Raw genomic sequence first — 27640 nt, 5'->3', positions numbered from 1 at the left:
AACAGAAAAGCAAAGGACTGAGGAAGAAAAAGAGCAAGACAATTCTTTTTTTTTTTTTTTTTTGCTCTGATCCCCAGTGTTTGAAGAGGTTAATTCTCTCCTAAGGGCAGGGGAAAAAAAGTGGTAGAGAGTTGCCTTCCTGTAGGTAGAGAGTTACCACATTAGGATCAAGACAATTCTTATAGTCCCAGTGGAGTTTAGATTGGATAGAGAAAGTAAGACAATCAAAGCGGCCAAGAGTTTGGGGAAATGTCACCAAATCTGACCTCCTACCAATCACTAGGGCCAAGGGAGTCAGTGCTAGGTTTGACTTAAGCCTAGGTCATATACTCCAGTCCTGAGTTGGAGGAGACTTCTAGCTGAGAGTGGGAAAGAATGATTATGCAGAAGGAAATTCAGGTTTTCTACCATGAGAAGAGTGAATGGATGCTTTATAGCAGAGACCTCTGGTTTCCTACAGTAGTGTTCATTTCTTCCAGAGTAAGAGAACCCCTAGTTTTTAGGGGTGGGGGAAGCACATAATGATAGTATTTCCTAGTCTCCTGCAGCTAGGAATGGCCATGCAACTAATAAGCTGATCAAAGGGATATGGACAGAAGTGGTGTGTGTGCCATTTCTGGACCATGTTCTTAAGGGGAATGGGATGTCATTCCATTTCCCTTTATTCCTTTTCTGTCCGCTCGAATATGGTTGTGGTGGTGAGCCAACTTGAACCATAAGGAAGACATTCTATTCCTAGGGAGGGCAGAACAACAGGAGGAGTTTGTAATCCCTGGATGATGTCATGGATCCTTTGTCATCCTACATGAGGAATAATTAAACTACAGTTTTTAAAAAGCCTCTTTTAATGTGGTTCTCTGTTACAAGTGACTGGACCTACCTTTCAACTAATTCAGATGTCCAGTAAAAAAAGATATGCTGGGAATATAAATGACCATAGCATAAGACAGAAAGTAGCAAGCAATAAACAGAGGCACAGATAAACAGGATACAGAGAAAAATCACTTCGAGCCAGACTGTGAACTTTCAAAAGAGATTAAAGTTTCTGATCAGTGACAGACCACAGACTGTCTATAAGTGGTGGAATGCAGGCGGGGAAATGTGCCTCAACAGCTGATTATTCCAGACAGGCCGGCGGCAGTGGTGATGGTGATGTGGCATGATAGTGACAACTGGCCCATGCATCCAGCTCACCCAAGCAACATTTGGACCTTGATATACTTATTTAAATTAGTTGTGGTTTGGGTTGATGCTTCTTGACAATGATCTTAAAAATTAAGAAATAGGGGTGGAAGAAATCCTAGCGACTAGGAAAACATTCTGCTCAATGCACTTCAAAAGACAATAATAATTACAGTGATGCTAAGTAAGTCTTGTACATAGCCAGTAAAACCCAGGACTTCTAACTCCCCGGCCATTGAGGGCTAAAGGCTTCTATATACTTAATTTGTAAAGAATCCCTGTGAAGGTTTCTTCTCCAGCAAAATACTAACCTCAAGTTGCTATCTGCAAAGCCCATCGGTTACTCTAGTAGACAATGGTGGTAGTGGTTTAGTCGCTAAGTTGTGTCCAACTCTCGCAACCACATGGACTGTAGCCCGCCAGGCTCCTTCGTCCATGGGATTTCCCAGGCAAGAATATTGGAATGGGTTGCCGTTTTTCTCCAGGGAATCTTCTCAACCCAGGCATGGAACCTACACCTGCATTGCAAGAGGATTCTTTTACCGCTGAGCCACGAGGGAAGCCCTGGTGGACAGTACTGAGACAGAACATTACCATCATGTCAGAAAGTTCTACAGGATAGCCCACAGATCTAAGAGAGATGTCTCTCTCTCCTGCCAATCCTCAATCTTGGCCTCAGTCTGTGCATAACCCAAACCCAAAGATTGGTCCCCAAGCTCTTCCACTTCCTAAAGAAGATTTAAAACTGGTAACGACAACAAAAGTCGTTTGGCCTAGTCCCGCTAAGAAGGGGACACGGCAACAGAACACCAAGATTCTTCCACAACAGTCAGTAGAGCAAGTGGGCGGTAAAAAAGTAGCCGGGACCAGACGTGGGGGTGGAAGAAGAGGCAAAGGGGCGGGGATGAGCGCCGCGCGCTCGGACTGACGCCTGCATGAGGCCGGGGGCGGGGCCGCGCGCCGCTGGGCGGGGCCGCGCGCGGCGGGCCAGGGAGGAGGGGGAGCCCGGCGGCCGGCGCGCTAGCCTAGCCGTGCGTGCTCACGTGACAGGTCCGCGAGGTCCCGCTCGCGCAGTCGTCTGGGCGAGCGAAGATGGCGGCCGAGAGGGAGCCTCCTCCGTTAGGGGACGGGAAACCCACCGACTTTGAAGAGCTGGAGGACGGAGAGGACCTGTTCACCAGCACTGTCTCCACCCTGGAGGTGAGACCGCGTCGCCGTGGGTGCTTCGCTCCGTTGCTGCCGCGCATCTCACCTTTTGGTGCTTGCCCTGCCTCGACTTGACCCTCCGCGTCACCCCCCAACCCCCAGGTTTGCAAGGACCTGGTTGGGGCGACACCTGTGACGCGGGCCCCACCTCGCGTACCTGTCATTGGGCTGGAGTTGGCCTGGGCGGCCAGGCCTGCTTAGGAGAGCGAACTGCGGGGCCGGGGGCCGACCTGATCCCCTGAGGGCCAGGACCGGACAGAGCATCGAGTGTCCTTTCCCCGCTCAGCTGGCCCTCCGTGGTGTCACTTGCGCCTTTCCTTCCAGAGCTCTGAAGGTCTTGCCTTGGGTCTCAGCACACCTCCTGGCGCTGCGGTGCAACCCCCGCAGCCTCTTTGAAGAGGTGCTTGCTTTTCCCTTCCCAAGGGAGGGTGTGCCTCTGAAAAGGGAGAGCAGTGAAGAGAGCGCTCTGAGTGGCCGGGGCGCTGGAGGGACCGTGTGGGTGCACTTTTCCCGGTCCTGGACCTTCAAGGACTGCTAGTTCCCCTTGAGGGACGTACCTCTGTTTTAGACTGTTAAATAGGTAAATGAATTTGGCCGGTTTTGTTTGTCTTTAGTTTCTAAGCCTTTTAAGGATCATAGTGTTGATAAAATACAAAGTTGAAGGCAGGGAGTAGTCCAGGAAACTGCTAGGCACTAGGGGAAGTTTTTTTTTTTTTTTTTAAGTTACCAGGGGAGAAATAACAGATCCTCACTCCTTTTTCCTCTTTTCTCGCATGATCAGCGATCTCTGAAGCTACGTGTTCCTGTTTTTGTCAAAGGAAACGCCCTCTATGAACTTAACTGTATTGGGCCTCCTGAATCTAGTTCATGTTTCAGTTGCTTTGCCTTTGATGAGAGCACACACACCTGATAGCCGAACTCTAAGTGTGTGTATGTGTATTAAAATACAAGCAAATTTCCCAAAGAGTTGTTTACCTTAGACTGTGAAAGTGAAGTCGCTCAGTCGTGTCCGACTCTCTGCGACCCCATGGACTGTAGCCTACCAGGCTCCTCTGTCCATGGGATTTTCCAGGCAGTAGTACTGGAGTGGATTGCCATTTCCTTCTCCAGGGGATCTTCCCGACCCAGGGATTGAACCCGGGTCTCCCACATTGTAGACAGACGCTTAACCGTCTGACCTTAGACTGTACTTCCTTATAAAGTGCTTTTTTAATAAGCTTCCCTAGCTTGATCCACTCTGCACCAAATTAATTGAAAATTATTGTAGCATATCCTTTATTTAGCTTTCAGTTACGTGGAACTGGTAACTTCCCTGACCGTTTTCAGTACTGACCATATTCTGCTAATTGTATATGCGTGTTCCTGGCCAAACCTCACCTCTCCTCAAGATTATAGGCTTTTGGGGGCTAGGGGTAGTACCTTTTTCATCTTTGTGTTCCTCACAAAATCTCGAACATTTGCATTTTGCAAATATTTGTTGAATGAATTGTCAAAACCAGCATCTCCTAAGATTTAATAAAAATTGTCTTGCACAGCAAATTACCTTTTGGGGATAGTATCCTTGTAGTCCTTTATACTTTACAGCTACTTAACATGTTTTGAAAGGTAATGTCTATGCAGGATTGTAAGACCTGGATTCCCTGTGGGACTACAAAGATTTTCCACCAACAAGGATCAGAATAAACTTAACATAGTGTAAACTAGAATATTGTGAACACTAAGCATTCTGTTTAATTGAGATCTTTGTAAAGTGGAGTAAAAGGAACTACAGTTTCTATTTCCCATTTGGATGGGCCTGTTTAATAAGGTTGTGTGTGTAAGTGTGTGTGTGTGTGTGTGTGTGTGTTTTCCCCCCAGTTAAAGTCTATAGAGTTCTGAGTATGAATACATGTATTGTGGTTAGTGCATTATGAAAGCTTTCTAAAATGTTGGTTTTGATTAGTCATCTAAACCCTTTATTTCATGAGACTCAGGATATTTTCAAGTAGTATAACTGTGAAGCTTATAAATTGAGAATAATTATTTTTTGCTTTTCAAGCTATTTTTGGGAAGGGTACATAGCAGTACTTATTAGTATACCAAAGCTGCTGTAAAGGAATATTTTTTCAGCATGTCACTTTTCTTTTGAATAGAATAGTGCTTCTCAAACTTCAGTGTGGAGGAGAAACTACAGGATTCTTGTTTAAAATGCAGGTACCTTTGCCTCACTAGAATCTGCATGTTTCCTGAGTGTTCTCTATCATTGCTTTTCAAACTTCATATGTCAGTTACCTGGAGATCTTGTTAAAGTGCAAATTTTGATTCTGTTGGGCTGGGATAAGCCAGTGTTCCACATTTTTAACAAACTCTCATTGTGACATTGCTGCTAGTTCATAGACAGGGATGAGTTGCAAAGCTCCAGGTGATTCTGATGCAGGTCATCTGCTTTGAACAGTTATTACCTAAGCTATAAAGTATAATAGACATAAAAATTAACATCTATTTTAAAAAAAGAGTTTTAAAAATGTTCATGTAGGAACTTTCTCCTTTGAGGGCATTGGGAGTAAAAAAGTCAATTGAAATCCATATAAGTAAAGAATTATACACAGCTTCAATATCATAATTGTTAACCTTGTAGTGACTGTACAACTTAGTGTATATGTATGCTGTGAGTATATTTTAATCCCAGTATTAAAATCCTTTCTTTTCAAAATGAAGAACAGTCACATAAAGCCATGTTCAGTAGTTAAAGCATATTTGAAACATCTAGTTGTGTTTCTGTTGTGACTGTGAAACAAAGTGGTGAAGGGCTGGCATAGGGAACATGGAAAGAAATGAGAAGGGAAAAAAATCTGGCAAAAGCTTGTTTTGTTTTGTTTTGTTTTTGGTAACTGAGAGGCTTTAGATGGTTTTGCAATGCTGCCTTAAAACAAACAAAAAAAGATGATACAGCTCTAAGGTTAAGAGGTGCTTGCCCTAAAGTAGCATGAAGTAGTAAGACAGGAAATTTATGTGTTACATGCCTGTTCTTTTCTTTTTTTCAGTTGCCCTGGGTCTTTGTTGCTATGCGAGGGCATTCTCTAGTTGTGAGGAGCGGGGGCTCCTCTCCAGGTAGTAATCTCTAGATGCGGGCTTCAGTGTTTGCGGCTCCCAGGCTCTAGAGCACAGGTCTATAACCACTAGGTTATGGCACACAGGCTTAGTTGCTCCACAGCACGTGGAATCTTCCTGGATCAGGGATTGAACCCATGTCTCCTGCACTGGCAGGTGATTCGTATCCACTGAGCCACCAGGGAAGCTCTGTTCCTTTTTTTTTTTTTAATTTTTGTTGGAGTGAATTAATAGTTGATTTGCAATGTTGTTCATTTTTTAGTTCATAGACCATGCAGTTACCCATGTAATACGTACAATTTTGTGGGCTTTGGTATATTCACAGATATTGCAACATTTTTATCACCTCAGAAAGAAACCCTGTACCCTTTAACTATCACCCCCGTCCCCATTCCCTAAACCCCTCTGCCCTCAACCTTAGGCAACTACTAATTCACTTTCTATCTATATATTCCCTATTCTGGACCTCATATGAATGAAATCATGTAATATGTGGTCTTTTGTGACTGACTTTTTTCACTTAACCTGATGTTTTCAGAGTCTGTGTATGTATTCCTTTCTATCCCTGAAAAACATTCCATTGTGTGGCTATACCTTATTTTGTTTATCCATTTTGTCATTTGTTGGACATTTGCATTGTTTCCACATTTTGCGTATCATTATTATTGCTAGAACATATGATGACTCTGCTTTTAATCAATTGAGGAATTGCTGGAGTAGTTTCTCAAAATGGCCACACCGTTTTACATACCCACCAGCCATGTATGAGGGAACCAATTTTTCCACATCCTCACCAATACTTGTTGTAATTTGACTTTTTTATTCTGTCCATCATAATGCTTGAGAAATGGTATCTTAGTGTGGTTTTGATTATATTTTCTTTTTTTATGAATTTAAGTTTTTATTTGTGTGTTTCACTGTAGTGCTGTGATAACAAAAATGACATCTGTATACCAGAACATACATATATCAACAGTAAGATTAATTATATTTTCTTAAAGACTAAATTAAGTCTTTCTTAAGACTTAAGACTATATTAGATGTTCTTAAAGATTATATTTTCTTTTCATGTTCTTGTTGGCCGTTTGTACATTATGAAGAAATGTCTATTCAGTGCCTTTGCTCACTTTTTAGTTGGGTTGTCTTTTTATTTATAAGAATTTTTTTGTGTATTCTAGATGCAAGTTCCTTGTCAGATACATAATTTGCAAATGTTCTCCCATTCCATGAATTGTCTTTTCATTTCTTAATGGTGTCCTCTGAAGCACAAAGTTTTTTAAAAATTTGATGAAGTTCAGTTCATCTACTTTTTATTTTGTTGCTCATGCTTTCAGCATCATATATAAGAATCTCCCGCCCAATCCAAGATCATGAAGGTTTCCTCTAAGAGTTTTATAGTTTCGGCTTGATTTGTTTTGAGTATTTGTATATGATGTGAGATAAACTCTTTTTTTTTTTTTTGCTTGTGGCAATCCAGTTGTCACTGCATCATTTGCTGAAAAACTGTCCATTGAATGATCTTGACACTCTTTCTGAAAATTGGTTGACTGTAGATGTTTACAGTTGGTTCTTGTACTAGCCTCTCATCTTAAGGTCAACTGAAGTTAAGCTGAGTACCACAGTTTCCCTAACACTGTCGCATGATAGAGTTTATAGAATACTTCAAATGAAATTTCCATATGGGAGGTTCACAGGTCTTAGAATTCCTTCCCCACCATGTAACCCCATGCCTGCTCCGTAGATGCTGTACTGGTTGATTTCAGTAAATACTTGACTATTTACTCTCTGCTGTATTTTTTAGATGATAGTGGGAGTACAAAGATCAACTAGATATCAGCAGATCTTTGAGGAAAGAAAATCTCTGGTGAAGAAGAAAGAGAAGTACAGAAAACTCAGATCCAAAGAGATTGTGACTATGTTCTGAAAACACACCTATTTTCACTGAAAGTCCCAGTGGACTGGGGGAGATTGCTAACTCCTATCAGCATTCCTGACACATGGTAGATGAACATAAATGTTTCTACTGGCTAGGAACAGCCACTGAGATGGTAATATTTAAGAGAGACTTTAAAGGGTGGAATGAAATTTTCAACGTGGGAAAATAGCAAATGTCACTTACGGTTCAGTCCGTATTGTAAGGAACCATAAATAATTTTGAGTGGCTCTATATAGGATGTTACAGGTTTATATGATGAGACTGTGCAGAGCTTTGAAATTGTTACATAGGTGCATTAGAGCCCTACAAGACCTTCAGGGCAGTAATATTAAGCCTTGGAAGCTTAATGTTCTGGCAGTTTGGGGGATAAATTTGTAAGAGGTATCATTGGTAGGTTGATGACCTGGAGGTTATTTTAAGTCTAAGGTTAAAGACCTCAAGAGGAATAGTGCGATCAATTAAGGAGAGAAGGAAGTTGATACAGTAACAAGAGTAAAAGATGGCCATCTTAACTCTTTGAATGTCTCGAGGAAGGAGTTATAAATTTATTTCATTTGGGAATAAGTTACATCAATGAAGAGACTATCAGACAGCTAGAAATCCCAGATGGAGTAGAGATACAGATTCAATACAATTTATTGACTGGTGACACTAAATTGAACTGTGGAAATCTAGTCTTTGTCCTCATGGAGTATATGAGTGAACAGGAGTCAGCATGATAAACACAGCTTTGTGAAAAAACACCTGCAATACCAGGTGATAATGTGTGTAACTGAAATATGTGCGTGGCACACAAACAGTACCAGGTACTGTGAGGAGGAGATGATTGGATAGCAGTACTGACTCTGTGCACATGAATTTGAGTAAACTCCAGAAGATAGTGAAGGCCTGTCACTGGCATCCTTCAGTCCATGGGGTCACAAAGAGTAAGACACGGCATAGCAAACAACAGCAGCAGAAATAGTATAGAAACCTGGAGTGACTTAATTGTGTAGAAGTGATCTTTGAAACCTTGAAAAGTAGATGGCATCAACAGAGAGCAAGTAGAGAAAAACTAAAGAGTCTTTTGATAAAGAACTGAAGTTGAGTATTTATTGTTTCAACACAACAGGTAGTAAAAGCATGTATCTTGTTTTCCTAATTCTAATCTTTAGGTCAGCATCCATCTTTAAAAAGTTTTTTTTTTTAATTTCATTATGAATTACCTGTTTCAGAGGAGAGACATTTTGTGACCAGGTATTTAAAGACCACTGCATGGGAAATACTAGAAAGAGATTTATGACAAGGTATAACCAGTTGACCACTTGCCCTGGAAACTATTAAATATAAGGACTGAACTACTTCTAGTGCCTATATAAAAAAAAAAATGTTACTCTGTAGTTGCTTGAGGCAGAGGTGCTCACTTTTTTCATTTTTTTCCTGAAATAGAATAATTTTTTTTTTATTTTTTTTTCCTTTGCCATGCTACATGGCTTGTAGGATCTTAGTTTCCTGACCAGGGATTGAACCCAGGCCCTTGGCAGTGAAAACATGGAGTCCTAACTACTGGACGACCAGGGAACTCCTAAAATTTGTCTTTAATGTTAATTTTTTGAATGTGCACTTTCCTATAAAATTGGACTCTTGTGTTTTTTCCCTGTGATGATAGTTTTTAGTTGTGATAAAATTTACCTCAGTAAAGTTCACTACCACTTCATTGAAGATGCATGACATGTCTATCACCTTCTAAAAATTCTCTCATGTAGTTAATTCCACCCATTCCCAGCCTCTGGCACCCACTGATCTGTATTTGCCTGTAGTTTTGTCTTTTCCAGAATTTCATATAAATAGAATCATATAAATGGAATTATATTTTGTACAAACAAAACTGTGTGAAACTTTCTGAATAAGGCTTCTTTAACTTAACCTAAAGTATCTGATATTTATGGATGTTGCATGTATCAAGAGTCATTCATTTTTATTGCTGAATTTAGTATTGCATTGTATTATGCATCACAGTTTTTTGTTGTTGAACATTTCTGTTGTTTACAGTTTTGGGACGTTAATGAATAGAGATGACATAAACATATATGTACAGATTTTTGTATGAACACAGTTTTCATCTCTTTTGGGAAAATACTTAAAAGTAGGATGGCTGGTTTTGTGGTAAATACATGTTTAACTTTCTAAGAAACTGCCAAACTTTCTGCTAGAAAGGTTTGGGGTGGGGGCATAAGGCAAAGGGAGATGAAGTTATTTATTTTTAGTCTTACAGGTTGATGGCTCTTTAATAATATAACTCAAATTATAATAGGTATCTGTAGTAATAATATTGGGTTGGCCAAAAAGTTCATTTGAAAAAAGTGAGTGAACTTTTTGGCCAGCTCAATATAACTCAAGACCATGTCCATTAAGACAGAGTTCTCCAAGTCTGAGAACTAATAGTATATGGTTTCACTAAAACAAAATCATGATATGCTCTGGAGCAACGAATCCTGTGTGCCACAACTCCTGAGCCCATATGCCCCAGCTGCTGAAGCGCAGGTGCCCTAGAACCTGCGCCCTGCAATGAGAGAAGCCACCTCAGTGAGAAGCCCAAGCACAGCAACGGGAGAAGAGCCTGCACGGCAGGGAAGACTCAGCCTAGCCAAAAAGAAACAAATAAAATTACTCTTTAAAAAACTGATAAACAAAAGCGTGATTCTTCAAGACAAAAGCATGTTATGGTATGTTCCTCCCATCATAAAAGTTGCCTTAATATTGAAAGCTTATTCCTACTTAGAGAGCTTTGTGTATATTTACTGAGTGTTTGAATCCTGAAGGATCGCCTGAAGGAACCTTAGGTGCAGCTGGTTTTGCCTGTTTTAATATCTGTTCAGGTTTTCATTCATTTTATCTCTGAAATCTAATAACACTATAAAACATTCTGAGAAAGAAGAAAAAGAGACAGGTTTCAATGGTGTTTTGAGCCATTAAAAATATATTTATTTATTTATTTATTTGGCTGCAGTGGGTCTCAGTTGAGGTGCTTGGGATCTTCGATCTTTGTTGTAGCATGCGGGATCTTTAATATGACATGCGAACTCTTAGTTGCAGCATATGGTATCTAGTTCCTGGACTGGGGATCAAACATGGGTCCCCTGCATTGGCAGCTTGAATCTTAGCCACTCTGGTCCACCAGGGAAATCCCTTCAATGGCTGAGAATTCAGTTGTTCCACATCCTTGTCACTATTTGTTAGTATCATTTCTGTTTCAGGCAGTGGCATGCTTTGTTGTTCAGTCTCTAAGTCTTGTCCAGCTCTTTAAAACCCCATGGACTGCAGCACACCAGGCTTCCCTGTCCTTCACCATCTCACGGAGTTTGCCCAAAGTCATGTCTATTGAGTCATTGATGCCGTCCAACCATCTCATCCCCTGTCGCCTCTTCTCCTCCTGCCTTCAATCTTTCCCAGCATCAGAGTCTTTTCCAATGAGTCAGTTCTTCACATAAGATGGCCAAAGTCTTGGAGCTTTAGCTTTGGCATCAGTCCTTCCAATGAATATTCAGTACTGATATATTTCCTTTAGTATTGACTGGTTTGATCTCCTTGCAGCCCAAGGGACTCTAAAGAGTCTTCTCCAGCACAATTCGAAAGCATCAGTTCTTCGGCACTCAGCCTTCTTTTTGGTCCAACTGTCACATCTGTACACGACTACTGGAAAAACCATAGCTTTGACTGTATGGACCTTTGTCGGCAAAGTGATGTCTCTGCTTTTTAATATGCTGTCTAGGTTTGTCATAGCTTTTCTTCCAAGGAACATGCAGGCGTCTTTTAATTTAATGGCTGTAGTCACCATCTGTAGTGATTTTGGAGCCCAAAAAAATAAATTCTGTCACTGTTTTCCACTTTTTCCCCATCTATTTGCCATCAACTGATGGTACCAATCCCATTATTTTTGTTTTTTGAATGTTGAGTTTTAAGCCAGCTCTTTCAGTCTCCTGTTTCACATTCATCAAGAGGCTCTTTAGTTCCTCTTGACTTTCTGCTGTTTAAGTGGTATCATCTGCATATGAGATTGTTGCTATTTCTCCCAGCAATCTTGATTACAGCTTCTGAGTCATCCAGCTCGGCATTTCACATGATGTACTCTGCATGTAAGTTAAATAAGCAGGGTGGTAGTATACAGACTTGATGTACTCCTTTCCCAATTTGGAACCAGTCTGTTTTTCCATGTCCAGTTCTAACTGTTGCCTCTTGACTTGCATACAGATTTCTCAGGAGACAGGTCAGGTGGTCTGGTATTCCCATCTTTTTAAGAGTTTTCCACAGTTTGTTGTGATCCACACATCTGACTTACGCTGGCTTGAAAGAACTGATCTTTAAATTTTCAGGAATTTTGTAAGCTGGTTAGTAAACAGCCATTGTTAAAAGTTACGTAGACATAAATTATATTATAAAAGGCAGTAAATATTTACAACTTGTCACTTGTTTATTTCTTTACTGTGTTTTACTAGTTTTTGAGCTCATGAATTAATGTGTCTATTGTATCTGTGTGGTGTAAAGTATCTTACTAGCTCCATTTTCAGTAAGGAGTAATCAGCCACAGAGGGAATTGTTTATGCCACAGAAATCAGCGAAAGCTAAAATTCAGGGTCTTCTTTCCCAAAGACCTGATTGCTAAATATATACCAGCATACCACTGCTTTTTAATTATTCTAAGAGATATGTAGTGTTACCTCATTGTGATTTCAGTATACAGTCCCTAATGATTAATGACGGTGAGTACTTTTTTGCTTACATATTCACCATCTGAAAGTTGTCTTTAGTTTTCTTTCATATCTTTTTCCCATTTAAAATAGGTTTCCTTATTGAGTTTTGAGAATTTTTTCATGTATTCTGAATATAAATCCATCATCAGATATGTTTTGTAGGTATTTTTTTCCCAGTCTGGCTTGTTTTATCCATTTTTGATTGATAATGCCTTATATGTTGCATATGAAATCCTTGGGTAACATTGTCCAAGGTCACAAAAGTTTTTCCTATGTTTTTTCTATAAGTTTTAAAGTTTTAGCTTATTTGTATTTAGACTTGGTTGATTTTGAGTTAATTTTCTTATGAGTTGAGGTTCATTTTTTTGCATATAAAATCTCAATTATTGAAAGATAGTCATGTTATAGTTTGGTTTATGGCTCAGAATATGGTCTTTTGTGGTAAACAGTATGTGTGTACTTGAAAAGAATATATTTAGTTTGATATTGAGCAGAATGCTCTATAAACCCTAAGTTAGTTGACTGTGTTTTTCAGTACATGAAACAACATAAGTAGATTTAAGATTTGTATTAAGATAAAGAAGCTGAACTTAAAAAAAAAAATTCTTCCTTGGGTTTTCTTTGAATGTTTATCGAAAAATCCATAGAACATTTATGTGTGGGTCTGTCTCTGGATTGTGTGTAGTTGGTCTTTTGACTGTCTTTCTGCCAGTTGTATGTTGTCTTAATTAACTGAGTCTTGAAATCAAATAGTGTGAATCTAGTGACTTTGTTCTTTTCAAAATTGTTTTTTGACTATTCTTGTTCTTTTGCCTGCCCATACAACTTTAGAACCTATTTATTGCTTTCTATCAAAAATTCCTGCTGAGATTTTAATTGAGATAACGATGAACCTGTTGATTAGTTTGGGGGAGAATTAGCATCTTAATACTATTGAGAGCCTTTAAGCCATAAGTATACTATTTCTCTCTCTCTCTTTTTTTTCCTTTTAGGTCTTACTTGGTTTTTTTCATTCGTGTTTCTACTTTTCAGCATACAGATCTAGTGCACATTTCATTATACCTATTTTATGGCTTTTTGGTGCTTTTATATCTTTTACATTCACTCATTAATAGCACATTTTCTCTGTTTTCTGCAACTGTTGCTAGACACTAGTTCTAGTAGAGTTTTAGAGTCTGAAATGTTCTATGTAGACAGTCATGTTGACTGTGATGTGAGTTTTATTTCTTTCTAATCTTTATGTCTTTTTCTTGCCTTAATGCACTAGCTGAATCCACCAGTGTAATATTGAATAGAAGTGGTGATGGTGGGTATCTTTTCCCGCTTCATGCTCATAGGAGGAAAATGCTCATTTTTTCTTTCTTTCTAGAGTATTGTCTTGGTAGATGGCTTTTATTGGGTTAAAGAATTTCCCTTCTATTCCTAGTTTTCTGAATTTTGTATCTGTGAATGGATATTGATTTTGGCAAATGCTTTTCCTGCATCTAATATACTCATGTGATTCTCTAGTTTATTGATAGAGGTATTGATCGATATTCAAATGTTGAGTAAACCTTGAATTCCCACACAGTCATAATGTGTTTATTTTTTTTTTTATTTATTGCTGCACTCAGTTTGCTAGTGTTTTGCTGCTGTTGTGTCTGTGTTTGTAACAGATACTTGGATGTTGTTTTATTTTACTTGTAATGTCTGATTTTGGGTATCAGAAATGCTTACCTCATTAATGAACTGGAGAGTGTTTTCTCCTCTTCTGTATTCTTGAGGAGTTTGTGTAAAATTAGTCTTATGTTTGCCTTAATTGTTGGCAGAACTTGCTAGTGAAATCATTTGAACACGTAGTTTTGTTTGTTAGAAGATTTTTAACTACAAATTCAGTGTCTCTGATAGTTATGAAAGTATTTCTTCTTGATGAACTTTGGTGGTATATGACTTTAAAGGAATTTGTCCTTTCCATGTAAGTTGTGAAATTTATGGGCAGAAGTTTTTCAGAATACTCCACACTTACTACTGTATCCATGGAGTCTATGGGTGATGCCCCTCCCTTTCTATTCCTTATATTGGTAATTTATGTCATCTCTTTGTTTGCTTTTTATTGTTTTGTTTTAATCTTGCAAAAGCTTTGTCATTTTATTGGGATTTTTTTCTTTTTCAGAGTAAGTTTTTGGTTTCTTGATTTCTGTTTTTTATTTTCTTTTTAATTTTATTAATTTCTTCTGCTTGCTGTTTGGTTTGCTTTTCTGTTTTGTCAAATAAAAGCTTTGATTATTGATAAAAGGCTTTTTTTGAGTACCAGTATTTAGTTATGTATTTCTCTGAAGCATTGTTGTAGCTGTCTCCCACAAGCTTTAATATTGTTTTTGTCTTCATTGAGTTTGAACTGTTTTCCAGTTTCCCTTGTGACATCCTTTTTAACTTACAGGTTATTTAGAAGTGTTAATTTCCAAAATTTGAGGATTTTCTAGATAGCTTTCTGTTACTGATAGCTGTTTATTTGATTATTGTCAGAGAATGTTTTATGATTTCAGTTCTTTTACATTTGTTAAGGTTTGTCTGATGGCCTAGAATGTGACCTCTTACAGTGAATAGTCTGTGCATACTTGAAAAACATGTATGAAATGAAGTGAAGTCGCTCGGACGTGCCTGACTCTTTGCGACCCCATGGACAGTAGCCTGCACCAAGCTCCTCTGTCCATGGGATTTTCTAGGCAAGAGTATTGGAGTGGGTTGCTGTTTCCTTCTCCAGGGAATCTTCCCAACCCAGGGATCAAACCCAGGTCTCCCACATTGTCGACAGATGCTTTACCGTCTGAGCCACCAGGGAAGTCCTGATGTTATTGTTGAAATATTCTCTAAAAGTCAAGTTGACTGATAGTATTTTCCAGGTGTTCTAGTATTTTCCAGGTGTTCTCTATCTTCTCTTATTATCTGTATTTATTGTATTAATTACTACAATTTAGTATTATTGCAATTTTTGGCACGTTGATCCTTTTATCATATGATACTGCTCCTTTATTGGGCTTCCCAGGTGGCTCAGTGGTAAAGAATACACCTGCCAAGCAGGAGACACTGATTCAGTCACTGGGTTGGGAAGATCCCCTGGAGAAGGAAATGGCAACCCACTCTAGTATTCTTGCTCCAGGAAATATCATGGACAGAGGAGCCTGGCGGGCTATAGTCCATGGTGTCTCAGAGTCAGACACAATTTAGCGACTAAACAACAGCAACAAACCCCTCTTTACTGCCGATGATATTCTTAAGTTTATCTACTGTTAATGTAACACTCCAGCTCTTCTTTGGTAGCATAGCATGTTTTTTCCATTCTTTCAGTTTTAACTTATATCTTAAAGTAGGGCTTTGTAGGCAGTGTATTGTTGTGAGTTGTTACTTTTATACACAATCTGGCCACCTCTATATTATAACTAGTGTATTTACATTTTTTGTATTATGTATCTTCAGGCCAAAGAACTTAGCACTTTTTTATTAAAAAAAAAGCTGATCTAGTGATGGCAGAGTCCTATAGTTTTCTTTAATCTGAGAATAACTTTATTGCACCGTCATTCCTGAAGGGTGTTTTTGCTGGATATAGAATTCTGCATTGGCATTTCTTTCAGTACTTTAAAGATTTTGTGCTACTGTTTCTGGTCTCTGATTTCTGATGAGAAATATTCAGTTCTTCTGTTTCTTTAAGTGTAATTTTTGTTTGTTTTTCCTTAGCTGCTTCAAGTTTTTAGTTTTAATGTTTAGGTTTCAGCCATTTTTAATGATGAGACTCTATCTAGTTTTCTCTGAAGTAGTCCTGTTTGGAGTTCTCATGTTGCTGGATCTGTAAAGTAATGTCTTGCACCAGATTTGGAGAATTAGCCATAACTTCTTGAAAAAACTTTTTGTGCTGCTCTTTTTGAGGGCTTCAGTAATGTGATTGTTGAACATTTTATATTGTTTCACAGATCCTTAGGATTTTGTTCATTTTCTTCATTTCTTTTTCCCTATTACTCAGATTGAATATTTCCTAAGACTTATCTTCAAGATCACTGACTTTTTCTTTTAAGAACTGTAAAGGGTACATTTTACTTCCCTGGTAAGCTGACAGATTAATTTCTTTTAAGGTTGCTAGAAGTTGACATAATAAAGGATTTTATACTCAGCGCATAGCAAATAGCAGAAGTGTCTTTGTGACTCTGCCTTGCCCCTCTCTTGCCAGCATGATAAGACAGAGGGGCCCAGACCAACGTTGCACCAGCCTTTGGTTTGTGTCATAGCTGAGAAACTTGAGTTTACAGAACCTAAATCATTTATAATGGACAATGTCTCCCTGCTCTTTGCTCTAGAAAATACAGTATCTTTATTGTTGTTGTTTAATTGCCAAACCATGTCTGACTCCTCTATGACCCCAACGGACTGTAGCCTGCCAGGCTCCTTTGTCCATGGGTTTCCAAAGCAAGAATACTGCAGTGGGTTGCCATTTCCTTCTCCAGGGGATCTTCCCAACCAAGGGATCAAATCTGCATCTCCCGCATTGCAGCTGGATTCTTTCCCATCGAGCCACCAGGGAAGTCTAGTCTTTATTATACTGGATATTAAACAGACCTAATCTTTTGGGGAGAAAGAGGTTAAATATGTTTCCTCAATACCTGTGTGGAATAACCTGTCTTGGATAATTCTGATCACCCAGAAGCTGTTACACTACTCTTCTACCATCACTTCCTCATTCAGTGGCCACTCTCTTCATACTCCTTTCTGTCCAGCTGAGAACAGCTCTTCCTGCACCCACTTGGAAACTGAAAGAGACATGGAGAGGCGGAGGCAGAGGCAAGTGAGTCCTGAGAGCGTTTACCAAGTGCCTGCTCAGTGAGCAGAGCAGCAGGGCACTGTGTTGCTGATGGATGGGCACTGATATAAAGTGCACACCTCATAGCCTGCCCACAGAGGGGTGCCTGCTGCCACCCAGCCATTACTGGAGTTGTTCACGGTCCACACCATTCCCATCTTGTTCTCCACTCCCAGGTATTAACCAATGGTAGGAAAGAGTCCTTTCTGTTACATAAACATTCTAGTTTTTCTTTCTCTGTGACTTTGATGTCAAAGAACTATGAATATCCAAGATATTAGCATAGTGTGAACGTTTATTTATGATAAGAATACATCCTAGGTTATTAATAGTCTGCGTGTGTTATAATTGTATCCTGTATTACAGTTTTTACTTTGAATTGTCATATCTATTTTAACAAATTGAAGATGGAAAAAGTAGTTTTTGTTATTTGGATATTTAGCATTCCTGTTATGTTTCCTTCTTTCATTGTTTCCTTTTGTATAAATTTTTCTTAAGCTTAAAGAATTTCTTTTAGCATTTTTTTTTAGACCAGGTCTATTGATGATGAATTATCTTATTTGTACTTCATCTGAAAACTATTTTACCATTATTCCTGAAGGATATTTTTGCTGTTTTGGGTAGTTTTTTTTTCCATCACTCAGAAACTATTCTTAGACTGTTTTAGTCTTATGATTTCTGATGAGAAATCTACAGTCATTAAAATTGATATGTCCCTGTGAAAATGGTGGGTTTTTTCTCTCATTACTTTCATTTTTTCCCCTAATAGTTTTATTTTTAGCAATGTGATAATATGTTGTAGTCATAGTTTTCTCTGGTTTTATCCTCCTTGAAGTTTGCTCCTATACATTTATATCCTTCAGCTTCAAGAATTTTCAACATTTTTTTTCTGTATATATTTCTGCAGAAATTTTTCATCTCTCCAGTGACTTCAGTGACATAAATGTTAGACCTTCTAATATCCCACAGATCTCTGAGGTCTTGTTCATTTTATTCAACTTTTTTTCATGATTATTCATATTGGATACTTCATATGGATTTATTTTCAAGTTCACTGATACTTTTGTGTCATCTACATTCTTTTATTGAACCCAGTCTGTAACTTTTTTAGATACTTTGATTTTAGTTTTGGAGTTTTCCTTTTTTCTTTCTTTTCTTTCTCTGTTTTGTTTGTTTTAGTAGGTTCTGTTTCTTTGCTGCAAACATTCATTTTTTTATTCACTTCAGATATATTTACCGTTATCTCATGGAGCATAGCTCGAAAACATTGGAAAAGTTTTCTTGGCTAATATTGCAATATCTGTTTGGGGGCTAGGATCTGTTGATTGTCTTTTCTCTTGAAATTTGATCACAGGTTTATTACACAAGCACTAAATAATAGCCTTGAGTTGAGATTGACTGTTTTTGAGATTGCATGTAATTTTTACAAATTTTGGTGTTTTTCAGAGTTATTATCAAGCAAAGTTAAGAAATGCAAAAAGAAATCAAGTTAGATGACTCTAGATTTAGAAATTGTAAAATAGTAAAGTGGGTAGTCAAACAAAAGGGGGGGGGAAGCACCATTATAGCAATTCTGATGTACTTCTTATAAGTTTGAACAAATTTTGGGAGATAGTGAAAGACAGGGTAGCCTGGTGTGCTGTAGTTCGTGGGGTTGCAAAGAGTTGGACACGACTTAGTGACTGAACAACAACAGCAAGGAAATTTATGTAACCCTAGACAAGTTCGTGTGCAGGCAAAACTAAAATCCAGAACTTTGATCCCCAGGAAATTTTGACATTTTAAAAATAAAAATCTCTTCTTAATAATCAAGTTGAGTACCCAGGTCTATTATATAGGCCCTTAATGCCTGTTTCTTACTCAAATCAAGTATAATCTCCCTCAGTATCCATACAGCATTGGTTTTAGGACACACTACAGACACCAAAATCCCTTTTGGGAAGTCTCTTATTTAAAATGGCATAGTGTTCCATATAACCTATACACATCCTCCCATATACTTTAAAATCATCTCAAATTTTCTTATAATACTTATGTCAGTGTAAATGCTTATAAACAGTAAATACAATGTAAATGCAACAGCAGCCCACTCCAGTACTCTTGTCTAGGAAATCCCATGGACGGAGGAGCCTGGTAGGCTACAGTCCATGGGGTTGTGAAGAGTCGTGGACATGACTGGGTGACTTCACTTTCACTTTTCACTTTCATGCACTGGAGAAGGAAAAGGCAACCCACTCCAGTGTTCTTGCCTGGAGAAACCCAGGATGGGAGCCTGGTGGGCTGCCGTCTATGGGGTCGCACAGAGTCGGACATGACTGACGTGACTTAGTGGCAGCAGCTGTGCAGTTGGTTGCTGGAGTGAAAGTGAAAGTTGCTCAGTAGTGTCCTACTTTTTGTGACCCCATGGACTATACAGTCCGTGGAATTCTCAAGGCCAGAATACAGGAGTGGGTAACCCTTCCCTTCTCCAGGGGGTTTTCCCAACCCAGAGATCGAATTCAGGTCTCCCCCATTGCAGGCAGATTCTTTACCAGCTGAGCCACCAGGGAAGCCCAAGAATACTGGAGTAGGTAGCCTATCCCTTCTCCAGCTGATCTTCCCGACCCAGGAAACAAACCAGGGTCTCCTGCATTGCAGGCAGATTCTTTACCAACTGAGCTATCAGGGAAGCCCTGAAGGTCGCTCAGTCGTGTCTGACTCTTTGAGACCCCATGGACAATATAGTCCGTGGAATTCTCCAGCCAGAATACTGGAGTGGGTAGCCTTTCTCTTCTCCCGGGGATCTTCCCAACCCAGGGATCAAACCCAGGTTTCCCACATTGCAGGCAGGTTCTTTACCAGCTGAGCCACAAGCTGGTGTGTGGCAAAATCCACTTTATTGAATCTCTCTGAAATTAAAAAAATATATTTTCAATCTGCAGTTGATTGAATCTGTTGGACCCCCACAAAGAGAGGACCAGCTGCAAAAAACAATATTTATTTGTGTATTGATTGGTTGGTTTTTAAAGAGTATGTGTTTATTCTTTTTTTTATGATTTTTTTTATGACTGTGCTGGGCATTCATTGCTGCAGGGCTTTTCTCTAATTGTTGCAAGCAGGGACTACTCTTTGGTTGTGATACACAGGCTTCTCATTGTGGTGGCTCTCTTGCTGGGGAGCATGGGCTCTGGGGCACGCAGGCTTCATTAGTTGTGGCACGTGGGCTCAGTAACTGTGGCTCCCAGGCTCTAGAGCACAGGCCCAGTAGTTTAGGTGCACAGGTTTAGTTGCTGGCGGCATGTGGGATCTTCCTGGATCAGGGACTGAACCCGTGTCTCCTGCATTGGCAGATAGATTCTTTACCACTGAGCCTCCAGGGAAGCCCAGCAGCGTTTATTTTTAATGAGTAGTGTCAGGAAACTGGGTCGTACTCATAGGTAACCATTTCTTTTATATAGTGGCATATTCGAAGCATTTTTCTGTGAAACCAAATGCCACTCTGCTGCTATGTCTTTTGAAAAATAGACTTTACCTTTTAGAGCAGTTTTAAGTTCATAGCAAAATTGAGTGGAAAGTATAGAGATTTCCCATATAATGTGCCTACACATGCGTTTTTCTGCATTATCAATATCCTCCACCATAGTGGTACCTTTGCTACAATTGGTAAAACTACACTGACAAATCACAATCACCCAAGATCCGTAGTTTACATTAGGGTTCACCCTTGGTGTTGTACGTTCTCTGGGTTTGGGCAAATGTATAATGACATGTGTCCACTGTTACAATATATTACAGAGTAGTTTCACTGTCCTGAAATTCCTCTCTGCTCTGCTTGTTCATCCCACCCTTCCCCCAATCCACTAGTCTTTACTATCTCCATAGTTCTGCCTTTTCAACAGTGCAGTATAGTTGTAAATATATAATATGTAGGTCTTTCAGGCTGGCTTCTTTCACGTTTAAGTTTCCTCTATGTCTTTTCATGGTTAGCTGCTTCATTTCCTTTTGGTCTGCATAATACAATGCAAACTGTATTGTCTGGATGTACTGTAGTTTGCTTACCCAGGCACCTACTGAAGAACATCTTCATTGCTTCCAAATTTTAGCAATTATAATTAAAGCTACTGTTAACATTATGTGCATGTTTTTGTGTGGGTATGTTTTCAGCTCCCCTGGATGACTACTAAAGATCACAGTTGCTGGAACACCTAAGAGTATGCTTATCTTATAAATGTACTGCCAAAATGGTCTTCCATAGTGGTTGTACCACTTTGCATTCCCACCAGCAGTGAATGAGAGTTCCTCTTGCTTCACATCCTCATCAGCATTTGGTGGTATCAGTGTTCGAAATTTTGATCACTTTAATAGGTGTCTGGAGTGACTCCACTGTGAGGTGTAGTGTGTCTCACAGTTGTTTCAGTTTGCATTTCTCTGATAACATATGATGTGGGACATCTTTTCTTACGGTTATCTGCCATATGTTTATCTTTGGTGAAGTATCTGTTACGGTCTTTGGCCTTTTATTAAATTGGGTTGTTCATTTTCTAATTGTTGAGTTTTAAGAGTTCTTTGTATGCTTTGCATAATAAAGCTTTATCAGCTGTGTCTTTTGAAAATATTTTCTCCCAGTCTGCAGCTTGTTTTTCCATTTTCTTGACATTGTCCTTTGCAGAGTAGTTTTTATTTTAATTTTGGTGAAGTCTGCTTTATCAAATGTTTTTTTCATGGATTGTGCCTCTGTTATATCTAAAAACTTACTATGAAACATGAGGTCATCTAGATTTCCTCTTGAGTTATCTTCGAGACACTTTATACTTTAGTGCTCTATCTTTAGGTCAATGATCCATTTTGAGTTGATTTTTGTGAATGCTGTAAGTTCTGTTTCTAGATGCTTTTCTTACATGTAGATTTTCAGTTGTTGCAGCAGTTTGTTGAAGAGACTAATTTTTCCACATTATGTTGCCTTTGCTCATTTGTTGAGAATCATTTGGCTGTTCTGTTGTTTTTCAGTCACTAAGTCATGCCTGACTCTGCAGTCCCATGGACTGCAACATGCCACGCTTCTGTGTTCTTCACTATCTTCCAGAGTTTGTTCAGACTCCCGTCCATTGAGTTGGCAATGCCATCCAACCATCTCATGCTCTCTTGCCCCCTTCTCTGCCTACCCTCAGTCTTTCCCAGCATCAGGGTCTTTTCTAATGAGTCGAATCACCATTAGTCCTTTCAGTATATGATCAGGGTTGATTTCCTTTAGAATTGATTGATTTGATCTCCTTGAAATCCAAAGGACTCTCAAGAGTCTTCTTCAACATCGTAACTCAGAAATATCAATTGTTTGACGCTCAGCATTATTTATTGTCCATCTCTCACATCTGTACATTACTACTGGAAAAACCATAGCATTGACTATGAGGACCTTTGTCAGCAAAGTGATGTCTCTGCTTTTTAATATGCTGTCTATATGTATCATAGCTTTCCTTCCAAGGAGCAAGTGTCTTTTAACTTCTTGGCTGCAGTCACCATCTGCAGTGATTTTGGAGCCTGAGAAAGTAAACTCTGTCACTGTTTCCACTTTTTCCCTTTCTATTTGCCATGAAGTGATGGGACCAAACACAATGATCTTAGTTTTTTACATGTTGAGTTTTAAGCCAGCCTTTTCACTCTTCTCTTTAACCCTCTTCCAGAGGCTCTTTAGTTTCTTTTCGCTCTCTGCCAAGAGTGATGGTTGTTGATATTTCTCCTATCAATTTTGATTCCAGCTTGTGATTCACCCAGCCCAGCATTTCACATAATGTACTCTGCATATAAGTTAAATTAGCGGGGTGACAATATACAGCCTTGATGCAGTCCTTTTCCAATTTTGAACTAATCGGTGGCTCAGACAGTAAAGCGTCTGAGACCTGGTTCGATCGCTGGGTCGGGAAGATCTCCTGGAGAAGGAAATGGCAACCCATTCTAGTACTCTTGCCTGGAAAATTCCTTAGACGGAGAAGCCTGGTAGGCTACAGCCCATGGGATTGCAGAGAGTCAGACACGACTGAGCGACTTCAGTGTCAATGTCAATGTTGTTCCATGTTTAGTTCTAACTGTTGCTCCTTGACTCGAATACAGGCTTCTCAGGTGACAGTTAGGGTGGTCTGGTATTCCTGTTTCTTTAAGAATTTTCCACAGTTTGTTGTGATCCACACAGTCAAACACTTTGGCATAGTCAATGAAGTGGAAGTAGATGTTCTTCTGGAATTCCCATGCTTTCTCTGTGATAACAACGAATGCTGGTAATTTGATATCTGGTTCCTCTGCCTTTCTAAATCCAGCTTGTACATCTGGAATTTCTTGGTTCAAGTAATGCTGAAGCCTAGCTTGAAGGATTATGAGCGTTACCTTGCTAGCATGTGAAAAATGAGCCCAATTGGGTGATAATTTGAAAATTCTTTGACATTGATCTTCTTTGAGATTGAAATGAAAACTGACTTTTTCCAGTCCTGTAGCCACTGCTTTCTTTTCCAAATTTACTGGCATATGGAGTGTAGCACTTTAACGGCATTATCCTTCAGGATTTTAAGTAGCTCAGTTGGAATTCCATCACCTCCACTAACTTTGGTAGTAATGCTTGCATTCAATATCACAGTAATCCAAATCTGTGCCCCAACCAGTATGCTGAAGAAGCTAAAATTGAACAGTTCTATGAAGACCTATAAGACCTTCTAGAACTAACACTCAAAAAAGATGTCCTTTTCATTATAGGGGACTGGAATGCAAAAGTAGGAAGTCAAGAGATACCTGGAGTCACAGGCAGATTTGGCCTTGGAGTACAGAATGAAGCAGGGCAAAGACTAATATAATTTTGCCAAGAGAACACACTGGTCATAGCAAACACCCTCTTCCAACAATACAAGAGAAGATTCCATACACGGACATCACAGATGGTCAATACTGTAATCAGATTGATTACATTCTTTGCAGCCAAAGATGGAAAAGCTCTATACAGTCAGCAAAAACAAGACTGGGAGCTGACTGTGGCTCAGACCATGAACTCCTTATTGCCAAATTCAGACTTAAATTGAAGAAAGTAGGGAAAACCACTAGACCATTCAGGTATGACTTAAATCAAATCCCCTACAATTATACAGTGGAAGTGACAAACACATTCTGGGGATTAGATCTGATAGATAGAGTGCGTGAAGAACTATGGACAGAGGTTTGTGACATTGTACAGAAGGCAGTGATCAAGACCATCCCCAAGAAAAAGAAATGCAAAACGGCAAAATTGTTGTCTGAGGAGGCCTTCAGACAACAGCTTTTCTTCTCGAGAAAAGAAGAGAAGCTAAAGACAAAGGAGGAAAGGAAAGATATTCCCATTTCCAAAGAATATCAAGGAGAGATAAGAAAGCCTTCTTCAGTGATCAGTGCAGAGAAATAGAGGAAAACAACAGAATGGGAAAGACTAGAGATCTCTTCAAGAAAATTAGAGATATGAAGGGAACATTTCATGGAAAGATGGGCTCAATAAAGGACAGAAATGGTATGGACCTAACAGAAGCAGAAGATATTAAGAAGAGGTGGCAAGAATACACAGGAAAACTGTACAAAAAAAGATCTTCAGGACCCAGATAACCATGATGGTGTGATCACTCACCTAAGCCAGACATCCTGGAATGTGAAGTCAAGTGGGCCTTAGGAAGCATCACTATGAACAAAGCTAGTGGAGGTGATGGAATTCCAGTTGAACTATTTCAAATCCTAAAAGATGATGCTGTGAAAGTGCTGCACTCAATATGCTAGCAAATCTGGAAAACTCAGCAGTGGCCACAGGACTGGAAAAGGTCAGTTTTCATTCTCACCCCAAAGAAAGGCAGTGCCAAAGAATGCTCAAACTACCACACAATTGTACTCATCTCACACACTAGCAAAGTAATGCTCAAAATTCTCCAAGCCAGTCTTCAACAATACGTGAATTGTGAACTTCAGATTTTCAAGCTGGTTTTAGAAAAGGCAGAGGAACCAGAGATCAAATTGCCAACATCTGTTGGATCATTGAAAAAGCAAGAGAGTTGAAGAAAAACTTCTATTTTTGCTTTATTGACTATGCCAAAGCCTTTGACTGTGTGGATCACAATAAATTGAAAATTCTTGAAGAGATGGGAATACCAGACCACCTGACCTGCCTTCTGATAAATCTGTATGCAGGTCAAGAAGCAACAGTTAGAACTGGACATGGAATAACAGACTGATTCCAAATGAGGAAAGGAGTACGTCAAGGCTATATATTGTCACCCTGCTTATTCAACTTACATGCAGAGTACATCATGAGAAATGCTGGTGGTTGAATCACAAGCTGAAATAAAGATTGCGAGGAGAAATATCGATAGCCTCATATATGGCAGAAAGCGAAGAACCAAAGAGCCTCTTGATGAAAGTGAAAGAGTTGGCTAAAAGCTCAACATTCAGAAAACTAAGATCATGGCCTCTGGTCCCATCACTTCATGGCAAATAGATGGGAAAATAATGGAAATAGTGACAGACTTCATTTTTGGGGGCTCCAAAATCACTGCAGATGGTGATTGCAGCCATGAAATTAAAGACGCTTGCTCCTTGGAAGAACAGTTATGACCAACCTAGATAGCATATTAAAAAACAGAGACATTACTTTGCCAGCAAAGGTCCATCTAGTCAGCTCTGTTTTTTCCAGTAGTCATGTATGGATGTGAGAATTGGACTGTGAAGAAAGCTGAGCACTGAAGAATTGATGCTTTTGAATTGTGGTGTTGGAGAAGACTCTTGAGAGTCCCTTGGACTACAAGGAGATCCAACCAGTTCATGCTAGAGGAAATCAGTCCTGAATGTTCATTGGAAGGACCCATGCTGAAGCTGAAATTCCAATACTTTGGCCACCTGATGTGAAGAACTGACTCATTTGAAAAGACCCTGATGGTGGGAAAGATTGATGGCAGGAGGAGAAGGAACGACAGAGGATGACATGGTTGGATGGCATCACCAACTCAATGGAGATGAGTGTAAGTAAGCTCTGGGAGTTGGTAATAGATAAGGAAGCCTGACGTGCTGCAGTCCATGGGGATGCAAAAAAGTCGTACACAACTAAGCAACTGAACTGAACTGAATGCTTCCTAAGGCCCACTTGACTTCATACTCCAGGAGGTCTGGCCCTCCGTGAGTGACCACACCATTGTGGTTATCTGGGTCATTAAGACTTTTTTTGTATAGTTCTTCTGTGTATTCTTGCCATGTCTTCTTAATCTCTTCTGCTTCTGTTAGGTCCTTACCATTTCTGTCCTTTATCCTACCCATCCTTGCATGAAATGTTCGCTTGATATCTCCAATTTTCTTCAAGAGATCTCTGTTGTTTTCCTCTATTACTTTGCATTGTTCTCTTAAAAAGGCTTTCTTATCTCTCCTTGCTGTTCTGTGGAACTCTGCATTCAGTTGGTTATATCTTTCCCTTTCTCCCTTGCCTTTCACTTCTCTTCTTTCCTTTGCTATTTGTATCGTCTCCTTAGACAACCACTTTGCCTTCTTGAATTTCTTTTTCTTCAGGCTGGTTTTTGGTCACCACTTTCTGTGTAATTACTGACCTCCATCCATAGTTTTTCAGGCACTCTGTGTATCGGATCTAATCCCTTGAATTATTCGTTACCTCCACTGTACAGTCAGAAGGGGTTAATTAAGATTATACCTAAACTGCTTAGTGGTTTTCCCTACTTTCTTAATAAGTCTGAATTTTGCCATATGGAACTCATGATCTGAGTCACAGTCAGCTCCAGGTCTTGTTTTTGCTGACTGTAGAGAGCGTCTCCATCTTCAGCTGCAAAGAATATAATCAGACTGATTTCAGTATTGACCCTCTGGTGATGTCCTTGTCTAGAGTTGTCACTTCTGTTTTTGGAAGAGGGCGTTTGCTATGACAGGTGTGCTCTCTTGACAAAATTCTGTTAGCCTTTGCCCAGCTTCATTTTCAAGGCCAAACTTGCCTCTTAACTCCAGGTATCTCTTGACTTCCTACTTTTGTGTTCCAATCCCCATATGATGAAAAAAGTATCTCTTTTTGGTGTTAATTCTAAAAGGTCTTGTAGGTCTTTATAGAACTGTTCAACTTCAGCTTCTTCAGCATTAGTGGTTGGGACATAGACTTGAATTACTGTGATGTTCAGTGATTTCCCTTGGAAACAAACTGAGATCATTCTGTCGTTGAGATTGTACCCAACTGCGTTTCAGACTCTTGTTGATAATGAGGGCTACTCCATGTCTTCTGAGGAATTCTTGCCCACCGAAGTAAACCTGATGGTCATCTGAATTAAATTCACCCATTCCCATCCATTTTAGTTCACTGGTTTCTAAGTTGTCAGTGTTTACTCTTACCATCTCATGCTTGACCATGTCTAGTTCACCTTAATTCATGTACCTAACATTCCAGGTCCTATACTTTATTCTTCTTTACAGCATCAGACTTACCTCTCAACACCAGATACACCCACAACTGAGTGTTGTTTCCACTTTGGCCCAGCCTCTTCCTTCTTTTTGGAGCTATTTCTCCACTCTTCCCCAGTAGCATATGACACCCTCTGACCCGAAGGGCTCATCTTCCAGTGTCATATCTTTTTGACTTTTCATAATGTCCACAGAGTTCTCAAGGCAGTAATAATGGAATGGTTTGCCATTCCCTCCTCCAGTGGACCA

At 39.5% G+C, this 27640-nt stretch overlaps 1 protein-coding gene across 2 annotated transcripts in view; it reads left to right on the top strand.

Moving 5' to 3' along the window:
• The first annotated feature begins 2224 nt into the window (after positions 1-2224).
• Positions 2225-27640, top strand: part of SNX2 (sorting nexin 2) — a 65651-nt gene continuing 40235 nt past the window's right edge. For both annotated transcript variants that reach the window (XM_070374086.1, XM_005894576.2), the window contains exon 1: positions 2225-2382. In XM_070374086.1, coding sequence (XP_070230187.1) covers positions 2275-2382 — 108 coding nt within the window. In that variant the 5' untranslated portion in view covers positions 2225-2274. The remainder of the gene's footprint in view (positions 2383-27640) is intronic.

This window comes from Bos mutus, chromosome 7 (assembly GCF_027580195.1).
Source record: "Bos mutus isolate GX-2022 chromosome 7, NWIPB_WYAK_1.1, whole genome shotgun sequence".
Taxonomy (NCBI): Eukaryota; Metazoa; Chordata; class Mammalia; order Artiodactyla; family Bovidae; genus Bos; species Bos mutus.
Note: the sequence above shows the minus strand (reverse complement) of the source record. Positions and strands in the feature narration are given on the sequence as shown.